Genomic DNA, 13,036 nt, shown 5'->3' on the forward strand with positions numbered 1-13,036 from the left:
CCTTGACCTAACGTGGTATCCCAGACGAGGAGACCTCAGGACTTAGCTTAAGCCAGAAGGAAAGGTGGTATTAATACACTGTCACCCACTGAGGTGTAAGTGGCTTTATTGGGCAATAAATGGGGCACCACAGTCTGTCCGGCAGCAGAGTCCTCGAGGCGGGACAAGCTGTGTATTGCTTGCGGGAGTGCAATCAGCCTCAGGCAAACTTCACCAGGCGGCCCAGTGTCTCAGCGGCTTTCTCCCGTACCCCAGGCACTGGGTCCTTCAGGAGGAGCTGCAAGGCTGTGGGCAGAGGAACAGGCCAGTTGTGCACATGCCTGGGCCTGTGCGTGGGGCCGCCCACTGCCTTCCTAACAGACAGGCCTCTGCTGGGAGGGCTCGGGAGCCAACGGAAAGATAGTTTTTCCTTTTTTAGTGTTTTTTAAGCTCTTTTGGAACAGTTAAGAAGTTTCCGTGAATTACTAGAGACGATGAGGTCACCAGTGACAGGGAAAAAAAAAAATCCTGAAATCCAGGAAAATCACTTAGTCCCTGCGGGTGCCCACAGGGTCAGCAGAGCCCCAGCAGAGATGGGAAGGCTGGGATGGGGTAGAGGGCCGTGTGCCCTGCATCTGAGGTATGCTCACCTGCAATGAGCTGTTCCAGGTCCACCTGTGGCTTCTGTTCAGGCTCTGCGTGCAGCACCAGGAACCCTGAAGCGGATGGGCTGGGCTGTGTGGTGTGCATACGGGAGGAGTGACAGGGTAAGGGAGGGGCCTGCTTACCTGTGAACATGGGGGCAGCAGCTCTGACGTCATCCCAGCTGCTCTTGAAGTAGAACAGGTTGGTGCTCACCAGGCGGCCCAGCAAGTCAGGGAAGTGATGCATCTGTAGAATACTAGGATCAGGGGGTCAGGGTCCTCAGCCCACCCCAGCCAGGGTCTCCCTCAAGCACTCTTCTCACCAGGTGCTTGCACGTGGAGTTGAGGAATTCCCCGTAGTGCACACTGCGGCCCTCCTGAAGGTACTTGTAGAAGGCAGCTGCCAGCTCAGCACACTCCAGGTGGGGGACGCACATGCACAGGGCAAACTTGCAGGCCTATGACATAATGGGGCGCTAAGCCCAAGGTCCTCCCAGGCCTGAAGGACATCATGCTCAGCCCGGCACCCTTTCCTCTAAGCCCGATGGTCACTCACACTGGCCACTGGAGCCTGAGGGTCCCGCAGATGCAGTAGGAGTGGCACCAATCCGCCCACGACTTGCTCCAGAAAGACATCCTCACAGTCTCTATGACAGGCTTTGTTGAGGTGCCCAAAAAGGCGGATGGATGCTGTTCTGAATTCTACCTTTTCCTGGCAGGGGTACAGCCACGTCACCATAAGCCCCCTTTTCAGGGCAGGCCTGCGGTGTACTCTGAACTGCTTTTGTGTTACAGACTTGAAAGTGGGTTGGGGCGGGTGTGCAGTAGTGAGTACAGGAGGCTAACACAGACGATCTATCTGATCACTGGGGTGGGGATCCAGGCCCAGCAAAGCAGGGCCTGATGTAAACATGCAGCTTCACACTCCGCACTCTCACAGGGTTATGTCTGACATCAGTTATAGGACCTGGCTGAGGGGGAAGATAGGTCTTCGGGTGTTGTACAGCTTACACTGTCAAAGAAGGGCCGGATGCGGATGGCTGTGTGCAGCAGCACCAAGCGTAGGTCCCATGGCTCCACTAGCTCTAGCAGCCGTGCAAGGCCCACCATAGCTTCCAAGGCCACTAGACTGTGTGGCTCATCCCCATCGTCCAGTCCACTGACCATAGCTGTCATGAGCTGGGGGCCGTGAGCTCGCACCTAGGAGACCAGTGTTTTCAGCTGACCCACCCTACAGGCTGCCTCCTGCAAGCAGTGGTAAAAGCTAAAGAAGCTTCCCCACACCACCCCTTGTACTCAGCCATGTCTCCTGGCCTCCTGGGGGCTGGCCCACCTTCTCAGGTGAACCAGAGGCAATGTTGGCCAGACCTCGGAGCACCAAACGCCGTACACTGGCACTTGAGTCCTTCAGCCGGGCTGTCAGGTTGTCCAGCAGTGGTTCCAGGAGCATCAGGTCATTGATCACGTTACTGCTGAGTAGCTGGAGGCAAGAGCTGCTCTGACCATTTGTGCCAGTGGACCCTCGCCAGCCTAGGCCCAGACACTGTAGCCTACAGGAGGTTTCCTGAAAGGGGGAAGCTGAGGGCCTGCTCCTACCCTGGCTACAGGGGCTCTGACCTGACTTAGGGCCTAGCTCTGGCTGGTCCAGGAAGGGTTTTACCAGGTAGGGCTAAGCAAGGCTCTGGCAAGGGCTGGGGGAGGCCAACCCATCTTCTCATTCCAAAACACAAGGCTTATGATTATATATCCCCTCCCCAAGGTCCTACCTCAGCCAGGAAAGCTGTAGAAGTGACCCTCTGTATCTCGTACACGCTGCTCTGTGTGCTCACGAGTGCCTTCATCACCAGAGGAAGTCGAGGGCCTGCATGCTTTGCCATGGCACTAAGGAAGGAGGCCCCAAAAGGCAGGAGCTCGCCAGCCTGGATGTTGGCAAACCACTACCCAGACCAGCTCCTACGTTGACCCAATGGGCACTTTACCTCCTACTCCACATGGCTAGAACTCCAGGCATTGTAACCTGGGCCCTATAGGGGCTTCTCAGGCATTCTCCCCTCCAGCCCACAGGACACCCCCTCTCTCTGCCTCTTGACAGGTGTGTCCCACAACCTTAAATGTCCCCTGGACAGGATGTGGCTTGCTTACCTGGCCAGCTGGGCAACTCCATCTTCATGCCTTGCTGAGGTCCTAAGCAACTCCCAGCCTCCCTCCAGTTCAACACTCTGCAACACATCTTGACTTCCACCTCGGAGCAGCAAGGCCTGAAGGGCATCCACGGCAGAGCTGTTTGTGTAGATTGGGTGTTATTTGATGGCTCATCTGCCATGGGGTGCCCTTTCCTGGGCTCTTCTGTCTTGTTCCCTTCTACCAGGACCAGCGAGTGCTGGCAAGTCATTTGGGAGTGTAGCTCGCTTGCATGCACATTCAGGAAAGGCTGCCCATGGTTTCCCAGGACCATCATCCTTCAAGGAGCAGGCTCAGAGAAGCCTGTGGGTGCTCATCAGAATTGATAATGGACTCAAGGAAAGACCTGGAGGGGAGCTAGCTAGATTGGCCTTTACCAGTCTTTAGGATAGTATACAGAACCATTAAGCTACACACAAAGGCCACAAATTTAGCCTCTAAAGCTCTCTGATACCTGTCAACCTCTGAGCCTGGACCTAGATATAGCCTGTGTTTATCTTGAGGACCCAGAGGCCTCTGGAAGGACCCTGCCCAACTCAGTGAGGCTGAATAGATCCTTGTGAGGCCACACTAAAACATAGGCTCAGCTAGTACTGGAGAGTAAATGGGGGTGTGCGCTGGGAGGCATTGTGAGATGGAGCCTAGTGACTCACCCCACTGGTTCCCCAAGTTCCTGTGGCAAGCACCTGACTCCAGTTTCTTGCAGAAAGACTACTGTGTTGCTTCCTAGGCTTAGCTAGAATTAGAATTCGGCCCCTGCTAAGAGATATGCCCTCCCCCACTCCATGGAGAAGTTGAACAAACTGTTAAACCAATGTGGCTTATCAAAATGGGTAACACTGCAGAAATGTGTGGCTTCCAGTACCATAGCCCTGCCGCATTCTCATCACGCCCCACCCTGTCCTGTATGTACAGTGTCCTGGAATGTGGATCCTGAGGGGGTAGGGATAACACAACTCAAGACCCACTAAGAGTGATGTTTCATCTACTGAGTGGTGGTTCGGGTTATGGCTACAATGAGAGCCTGTAACTGCAGTAGCTGCTTCCTACCTGGATTGGGTAGGAAAGGCTGTGTCTACCAAGCCGTACGTACAGTGGGGTGGGAGGGAAGGTGGGGTCCAGCTCATGCAGAGCCCATCTAGGCAGAGAGGAGGCTGCACTGGCCTGCATGCTGTGTGGGACCTTAGCTGATCTCATCCAGTGGAGGGCATGATGGACAGGACTACACACGACAATATTTAGAATCCAGTGAAAATAGTGTGGGACATCTGGGTACTCATACAGGGCAGCAGGCAGTTCTAGTCTTAGGAATTGGACCCTGCACAGGGCTGGAGAGCTGCAGCCTGGAGGGATAGGTAGGTGTGGCGTGTCTTCACTGCCCCGTGAGCATTTTTAGGTGATATGCCACTAACCAACAGCCCCTGATGCACATCCATAGGTCCCTCCCTTCTGGGCTAATCCCCCAAGAAAAGAGCTGGAAGGCAACTCCCAGGAATTCTGTGCTCCAGGGAAAGACACAGTTTCTCCATTAATTGATCACAGGCCGAGAAAGTGGCACAGCAGCTGCTGTGGTGACTGGATAGATGCCAACAGCATACCTAAAAAATATCCTTAGTATGGGCAGGGCCAACCACAGGCCATAAGAGGACCATGAAGAGCCACTGGTGGCCACAGTATAAGTGGACCAGGGTCTATATAGCCCAAGGAGAGAACTTGTGCTCATAGTTATTTTCAGCTCACTGCAACATCTCTGAATGGAAGCATATACTTGGCTTAGGGGATATATGAGCAATTGAGATACCTCTGGAACCTATCTGCATAGAACATTGAAGGATGCTGTTTGCAGAGCATTGGGTCAGGGTTGGTGCCCCCTGTCAGTTATGCTCTGCAAAGAGCTCAGTCCAGGGGCCTTCACAGGTAGCTGAGCTGGCTTCTAGCACGGCAGGCCCAGGTCTGCTCTGTCTTGTTCACTCTATCAGTGCAGAACAAAGCTGGCACCAACTTCTGCTGGAATTTATGCGCAGTCAGTAGTGAGTCAAACTGAGGCTGTCCAGCCCCAAGTATCCCTGGCTAAGGTGTACAGCCCGTCAGATGATCTGGACAGGAAGGAGCTAGGGCAGTCAGGGGATGGGGGAACGGTGGCTTCATCCAGTTTTAGATGACACTGCTATGCCTCTGTTGAAGGTCTCAGCTTCTGCTTAAATTGTGGCCCAGGGTGCTACATGAAGCAAGGCCAGCACCAGCACGCAGGAGTCAGTTACCACAGCCTACCAGGGTTCCCTAATATAAGCAAGTACCCTGCCTCAATTGTCCTAATGTGTCAAGACTCGGCAAAGACAGTAAGAACTCAGCCCTGGATAGCAAAAGGCCCAGGGCATGTTAGCAGCTCCTGCCCTGAGCTGTGAACACTTGTCAAGGTCACTGTGCTCAGCCCAACCAAAACAAAACACAGGGCACCAGTCTGACGTCACTTGAGTGCTCCATAGCCCCAGGCAGCATAGCCACATGGTACCTCACTACCCCGGCCTGGAACTACCTGCAGAGGTGAGATGAAACCCAGGAAATGTTCAGACCTGGAAACTCACTGAAACATTCAACAGTGTCACAAATGACCACCCGAACCTGCACCAGGGAGAGATGTTGGCTCACGTAAGCAAGGTCGCTCCCTTCAAGCCTACTGCTCTTCAGACAAGGTTGTTTATGTCTTCAGGGTTAGGCAGCCGGCATCCTGTCCTCGCTGCCCTCAGCCCTGTACACCACAAAACACACTACCTGTGTTTCCAAGGAAGCACGGGGTGGCAGGTGAGGACCCCATTACCTGCAGGGATCCCGGTTCTTGGCTGCTCTGGCGGGGCTGGTGCTCCTCCGCTCCTTGCCCTGCAGGCTCCGGGGCAGTTGGACACCCACAGTACAGCTGACTCGCAGCAACAGTGCTACGAACAGCTGAGGGTAGAGCTCCAGGACCACGGTTCCAGATGAGGGGGCTGACAGGACCTCATACAGTGCACAGGTGGCCTGGGGAGGAGCCACCAGAGGGTCACCGCTCGCTCTGTACCCCTACTCCGAGACTCAGAGGGGTCCAAGCCTTAGCACAAACGCGTATACATTTGAAGTTTTGTGTCCCTAGGGAGAGGGACCCAAGAAGCCAGAGTGAAATAGGACCCTGTGTAGCTCAGTCCTTTGGGCATGAGGCAGGACAGAGTAACAGTGTGGCCTTCATGGGGACAAACTTCAGACCATCTGTTCTTAGTTCCTTAGAAAGGAGAGGAAATTCTCACAGCTGCTTTATTGCTTAAAGTGTGGCTGGGCTGGGTTTATTTTTTTTTCCACAGGATAAAATGTGAAGTGGGCTCCCTTGGGAGCTAACACCTGCTGGTCTTTATGAGCCCCAGCACAGCTGCCAGGTGCCTTTGGGGTACCCAGGCCTGATGTGGGGGCAGGGGCGGCATGTCAAGTAGCCCCTGAGTCCCTACTCACCGCAAGGGGAAGCAGTGTAGCTACTCTGTCGGCGGTGCTGCCCAGAAGGAAGGCCCGGCTCTCCTTGAATGGGACATCTCTGCTCATCTTCTCCAGGAGCAGCCCTAAGACCTGAGTGGCAAGGCTGGGCTCCACGGCCAGCGCCCGCCACAGGGCGCAGGTGTGACTGGAACAGGGAGGGAGAGCATCTTGAGCCACTGCCGGCTGCACACCCTGCCCACCACTGCCTATGCTGCCGTCCCCCAATTCCACGAGGCTCAGACACGCCAGACCAGATCTCGCTGGGAGAGAAATGGTGTCCCGATGTCAGAGTTGAACTTGCCCAGACCTCTGACCCCAGGGTCTGGAAACAGCTGGCAGTATACAGAGGACCTAAGCCGGGAAGCGTAAGGTCTCTAAAGTGAAGATTAGGCTTCCCCAGAGGGAGCATCCACCCCGGGCCCCAGGGAGAGGACCAAGGACACAAGGAAGAGGCATGAGGAGAGAGCTCAGGCATCACAGGTGGCAGGATGGCCCATCTATCTAATGGCGGTGCTCACAACACTGGGAAGCAGTTATGCCCATGTATTTGCAAAAATGTAGGACAAACTTCAGAATGCCTATTGGAAATTAGAAATTACAAAACAAATAGCAACTCTAAGAGAAATGAAGACTGCAAAATGGCTGAGGAAGTAAGGGACCTTGCCACCAAGCCCCACGGTCTGAGGTCAGTCCCTGGGACTCACACATAAGAAAGAACCAGCTTCCAAAACTAGTCCAGTGTCCTCATTTCTGTGGCATGCACAGACACACAAAAATAAATGTAAAAAATGAAATTACGAGAACCAAAGGGACTGTAGAAATAAGGTACACATCACACTTGTTGGCCATACTGGTGCCAGCTCAGATACAAGAGATGAGAGAAACAGTGAGTTGGGGAATGGGATGGGGAGTAGAGACAGGCGTGTTGATGCATGCCTTTAACCCCAGTACCCAGGAGGCAGAGACCTAAGGTTTTTCTGTTTTGTTTCTCTATGTAGTCTGGGCTGTCCTGGACTCACTTTGTAGACCACCAGGCTGGCCTCGAACGCACATCGATCCACCTGCTTCTGCCTCCCAGAGTGCTGGGATTATAGGCGTGCGCTACCACACCCAGCCACATCTCTAAGTTTTAGGCCAGCCAGAGTTGCACGGTGGGATCCCAGAGAGAGGGGGTGGGGTGGGGTAGTCTGAAACTACCTAGGATTCAACAGAGAGAAAGCAAAGGGCACTCGTTCACTCAGAAGACAGAATGAGCGAGGCAGACAGTAAAGTAGCTCAGAAATACAGAACAGAGAAACATCTGGGGGGAAAAGGTTGAGGTTTTGTCAGCTATCGGTGAGACCAAGTGTAGAAGTATATGCCTGTCATCCCAGCACCCAAAAAGTGGAGGCAAGAGGGTCAAGAATTCAAGGCAGCCTCACCTATATAACAAACTTGAGGTCAGCCTGTCTTGAGACAAGACGAGGCTGCACAACACCACAGATTCAGAAGCCCGGGAGACTTAGACACCAGCAAGATGCAGAGCTTCCAGACCTGGGGAAAAGCTGCATCTTACAGAGACAGTGAGCTAGTCGCATGTAGGTCCCTCCATAGCAACCAACAGAAGCCAGAAAATGTGACATTATTTCGTGGATACCACTGGAAACATTCTCCAAATTGCAAGACCAAACAGCAGAGAGTTTGTGAGAAAGGCAGAGTACCTTGCCATGGCAAAGCCAGCTCCGGTGCTGGTGAGAATGCACACCGGTACTTAACTAAGTACCCTGGTGCCAGACTCAGTTCCCCTGATGGCCGGCTGCACACCACCCATATCCAAGGCAGAGCCAGAAGTTCTTGAGATGGTCAGAGCACACACAGTTCAGATCCTACGGACCTCACAATCTTTGCTGCCATGCTCTGTATTTATGTGGTGGATGAGCACATAGGAATCTGCATCTCACATAGGAATCTGAATATCACCCTTATATGTCAGGAAGTAGTCAGGACCTTTCCAAACCATTTATAAGCATGAAGCCCCGGCTCGGCTCACAGGCTTGGCACAATTCAGTGACCTGCCCCACTCCGACATGCAAGTGACAGGCTCCTTAAGCCATACTCTGCAAAAGGCTGCTAGAATATCCCCTGGGAATGGATAGTGTAGATAAGACATAGCCATACTATACAGCAGTAAGAGCAAGCGAGCTACTTCATTGTATCTCAAGAGCAGCATACTAAGTGAGGAAGTCAGAAGGGAAAGCTCAGCATCTGGCAAAGTCCCCCTAAGAACAGCAGCAGGACACTGATGGCAGACTGGGGAAGAGCGGATGGGACCTGGGGGCTGGATAGCTCTTCTGCCTTTGTCTAAGTAGCGTCTGAAGTCTGAACGCACAGAGAACCCTGCGGGAGCACCACGACTTGCAGGCCCTCCCGGGCACAGCCACGTCTCAGTGGGAAGCGAGATGACGGCTCGGGGAATAGGTGAGGAAGGTCACCCAAAGGAGGACTCCACACATGAGCAACAAACGAGGGGCCAGAGAGAGGGCTCTGCAGGGAAGAATGCTCGCTGCTCTTCCAGAGTTCAGATTCCAACACCCATTTGTGATGGCTCACAGCCACCTGTAACTCTAAAGGATACCACACCCTATTCTGGCCTCTAAGGCCACCTCTCTCTCTCTCTCTCTTGCTCTCTCTCACACACACAGAAGAGAGACAAAGACAGGAGAGATGCAGACAGACATATACAAAGTCACTCACTCCCAATTCACAGCCTCCAAGCTGGGTAAGAGTAAGAGCTGGTAGTGATACACAGACCTTGTGTCCTAACGGCAGGGACAGCACGAGCACAGGGAGGGACCACACCATCGGGCTCAGTAGCCTTAAGGATAACCTCCACCCTCAACCAAGACCACAAAAACAAACAAACAGACAAAAAAGATGAGACCAAATAAGCCCATACCCTCAGGACAGGGCAGGAGGGGGAAAAGAAGGGCCAGCAAGAAGAAAAGGAGGACTGTCTTTGGTGAGGTGGTGGGAGATGATTTGGGGAGATGGAAAGATACGGGGTAAACACAAGGGTTCCTAAGCTCCTCAAAGGGGCCCATAGTGCTCATGGTGGGGCTCTGCTCCCAGGTGATGAGCACTACAGTGAATCACCGAATCACAGCAGCCAGGCAGTCTAGGAGCCTGAGAGGAGGGTAAGGACGCGGCCACCAAGCACAGCTATAGGAAGCCTGGCTTAGCAGGAATGTCCAAGATGGGTCTTAATCAGGATCCTAAAACATCTAGAGAAGGACAGAGGGTTGCCTTGGGTACCTAAGAGGTAGGCCCTTTTTTAAACCTTTTTCTATGCAATTATCTTTTCAGGTCCATGGGAACTCATGCAGAAGATTTAGTGTGCAGAAGGAGGGGAGAGGTGCTGAAGGAGCACACAGTCGCCATGCAGGAAAAACTCCCAAAGTTGGAGTATGGCTTCCGTCAAATAAGCTTAGGTGCTGAGTACCTGTCAAAGGGCAGGGGGCTCCCCAGGAGACTGGATACCACAGCCTCGCAGTGCTGAGATGCTAGGAGGTACACGCTGTGCTGGGCAGCTGGTAGGACGTGCTCCTCCTGGGTATCCCGCAGCTTGGCCCGCAACATACTCACGATCTCAGGTACCTGCAGACACGACAAGCTCAAGTGGGATGTTGCAGTCAGGCTTTGGAGCTGGGCACATGCCCACATTAGGCACGACAGGAAAGAGGACACAGTTATTTCTAATCAGTTTCACTAGCCCAGGCTATGAGAAGGAAAGTCGGTAGAAATCCAGAGCTCTTGACTGCACGCCACAAGCTTATGGAAGAAAGGTCTAAGGTAATCCCCCCATGGGTGTGAGCAGCTAAGAAGAAGTACCTAGATTCCACACGAGAAGAGACAAGTAGGCTCTGGCCCAGGGGTAGAGTATTTACCAGTACATAGGAGACTACCCTGAAGCAGATTCCACAGCACTACAGAGGCAGGAGGAGGCAGAAGTACATCTACTTGGGGACTTTCAGAGCAGGCGATTAAGCAGCAAGGGGCAAAAGGGGCCCCTTGAACCCCCACAGTGTTTCTATAACTCAGCCACTATCTGCTAAAGGACCCATATGAGAAATCAGGCTAGGAGGCAGAGAGAGAGAGGACAAAACGGGAGCCATGGATCCATGAGTAACACTGCGCTAGAGGGTGGCCTGGGGAGGGACCTGAAGTAATGCCTCCCTGAGCTTGTGGGTGCCTTGCTGCTGCACAAAGCAGGCAACACAAACACTGGAGAACACGGACAAGTGAGCAGAAAAGCTCTGGCCACCAGGAACACCCTTTAGAACGACATAGATGTTGTGGGTAGATATACAGCCTCAATTACTCTCCAAAATGTAGCCTACCTCTAGGCAGTCTTGCACGCTTATGAATCTCCTCCATGTTCTAGGTATGGAGCCCACCTCCACATCACATACAGCCAAAGCTGCATGTAGAGCTTACAGAAGCAAAGGCCATCTTGCCCTTGAGAATAGCAGACCCTGTGACCAGGGCTAGTCATTTTTTTTTTCTCCCGCTTGGCAAGGGAACCACTACATAGAACCAGAAAGTTCTTCAGCAATGACAAGATAAAAGATTCTGGGCCCAATGGGAACTGCCAAGGCTTCCCCATCTCCTTGGAGGAGCCAGGAAGGGTACGGGGGGGGGCTGAAAGTTAGTGTAGAGTCCATAGGGCAGTTCCTTTGGAGAATTACAGGGTTCAGAGGTGTGAGCACAACCTAGAGTCATTGGGTGACCTTGGGTACAGGAAGTGGATCCCCCATGGTCCACCCACAGGGTAGCCTCCTCTTATCTATGTCCTCCTCTCATCTATGTCCTGACCTAGCTGTGGCCTCACCAGGCCTGTGGCATCTGGACACTGGCAAGTGAAAGCTTCTTCCATGCTTCTGGATTCTAGGAAATTCGTTCTTTGTGGGGAAGTTCTGTTTGCTGGGATCATGTTAGGACTGAGCCATACTCCCAGCTCCTCTCTGAAGATGTGACAAGAGTTACTGAGTCTCTAGGAGACTTATTTTTAGCGCTGGTCCTTGTCCCTGGCCTCCTCAGGGTGGTGATTTCTGTAAAGCACTTTTCTACCAACTATGACAGCAGTGACTAGGTGTGGTGCCCTGCAGTGGGGGCAGCTTCCGGATCATTTTGGCTTAGAGGCCTACCGTCACTTGTAAAGTTCTGCCCAGGACCCCACTTCCTGTCACCTAGGCAGGCTCCATCTGGTCTCTGGACAAGAGACTACACCTGGACCTTTGCCTACCTCTGAGCTGCCCCCTCACCCAGCACCAGGGGGTACTCCTGCCCTAGCAATCAGCTTCATCTGTTCACAATGAAGCTTCATGAAGGTATGGCCCACAGTGGTGGTTCTAGCACACTGATGGTTATGCAAACGAGCACAAATCCGATTTCAGAAATTTCAATACCCGCAAGGGGCCCTGTCCTCATGAGCCCACCTCTTCCCCAGTCCCTCAAACCTCAAATCTATTTTCTTTGCCGTGACTCTGCCTGTTTTGAACATTTCACAGAAATGGAAACAGTGTACAGCCGCTTCTTCTTTTCTAGCTTTCACTGGGTACAATGTTTCTCAAGGTTCATCTACACTGCAGATGTCATAGAACTTCATTCCTCCATATGGTAGAATATTCCACGGTATGGATGGATCACACTGCCTTTTTTTATCCACAAACTGGCAGGATTTGAATGCTGCTGCTTTGAACACTTGCGTGTCGCTTTCTGTGCGCACCCGGCGTGTTCCTAGAGGTGGAGGGGCAGGGCCACACGTAGCCCCATTCTGACTTTCTGAGCACACTGCAGACCATTTTCCCATGGTAGCTCTCTCTGTCACCCAGCCACTTCCCTGTGTATTCCCTTTTGGCCACAGAAGACCCTCCTCCCATTCCTGACACAGGTGCTGAAGACCTATCTTCCCGCCCTGCCTCACATGAGCTTTATAGTGTGCTTCACTCATGATCACACCATGTTCAGTGGGACCTCAGCCAGCTGCATGCCACTGCTGGAACCAAATGCCTCAGTGTTATGCCACAAGTCCAACAGCATGCTGTCTGTAAGACGCTCCTGTTGGAGTCTCTCAGGTAGAAAGGTTTCCCATGACCCTAATGGGCCAATGAGGCAGAGAAGCCCAGTGACAAGAAGCCTGAGAATCCAGGTGCAGACCAAAGTCAAAAGTCCTGGCTGGGCTCAGTGGTTCAGGACCACGCAAGGACTCCTGGCTCTATGACCAAAAGGGAGCCCCCAAACCACAGAGCTCTAGGACAGAAATGGGGCAAAGGCTTCATAACAATGGATCTGGCAGCCAGGCACGGTGGTTCAAGACCTTAATCCCAGCACTGTCAAGCAGAAGCAGGTAGATCTTAAGGCCAGCCTGGTCTACAGAGAGTTCCAGGATACCCAAGGCTACACAGAAAACTCGTGTTGAAAAAAACCAACCAACCAACCAACCAAACAAACAAAAAACAAAACAAAACAAAACAAAACAAAGAAACAATGGATCTGACAATGATTTCTTGGGTATGACACCAAAATCACAGGCAATAAAGGAGATAAGCAAGATGACATCAACCTCAACCCCAAAACTTTTGCATACCAAAGGATAAACTGACGTAAGAAGTTCCTACAGAATACACACACTTGAAAATCATGTACATGGTAAGGAATAGTATCCAGGATATATAAAGAACTATAAGGTAACAAAC

At 52.5% G+C, this 13,036-nt stretch overlaps 1 protein-coding gene across 5 annotated transcripts in view; it reads right to left on the minus strand.

Annotated features, from left to right (window-relative positions):
- Positions 1 to 89: 89 nt before the first annotated feature.
- The window catches only part of Mroh1 (maestro heat like repeat family member 1), a 67,798-nt gene continuing 54,851 nt past the window's right edge, over positions 90 to 13,036 (minus strand). For all 5 annotated transcript variants that reach the window (XM_021658890.2, XM_021658896.2, XM_021658873.2 and 2 more), the window contains 12 exons: positions 9,781 to 9,935; positions 6,282 to 6,447; positions 5,623 to 5,819; positions 2,766 to 2,903; positions 2,390 to 2,504; positions 1,957 to 2,103; positions 1,635 to 1,823; positions 1,180 to 1,335; positions 947 to 1,081; positions 768 to 870; positions 630 to 695; positions 90 to 285 (listed from right to left, as the gene is read on the minus strand). In XM_021658890.2, the coding sequence (XP_021514565.1) occupies positions 200 to 285; positions 630 to 695; positions 768 to 870; positions 947 to 1,081; positions 1,180 to 1,335; positions 1,635 to 1,823; positions 1,957 to 2,103; positions 2,390 to 2,504; positions 2,766 to 2,903; positions 5,623 to 5,819; positions 6,282 to 6,447; positions 9,781 to 9,935 (1,653 nt within the window). In that variant the 3' untranslated portion in view covers positions 90 to 199. The remainder of the gene's footprint in view (positions 286 to 629; positions 696 to 767; positions 871 to 946; positions 1,082 to 1,179; positions 1,336 to 1,634; positions 1,824 to 1,956; positions 2,104 to 2,389; positions 2,505 to 2,765; positions 2,904 to 5,622; positions 5,820 to 6,281; positions 6,448 to 9,780; positions 9,936 to 13,036) is intronic.

The sequence above is a fragment of the Meriones unguiculatus genome, chromosome 8 (assembly GCF_030254825.1).
Source record: "Meriones unguiculatus strain TT.TT164.6M chromosome 8, Bangor_MerUng_6.1, whole genome shotgun sequence".
NCBI classification, from domain to species: domain Eukaryota; kingdom Metazoa; phylum Chordata; class Mammalia; order Rodentia; family Muridae; genus Meriones; species Meriones unguiculatus.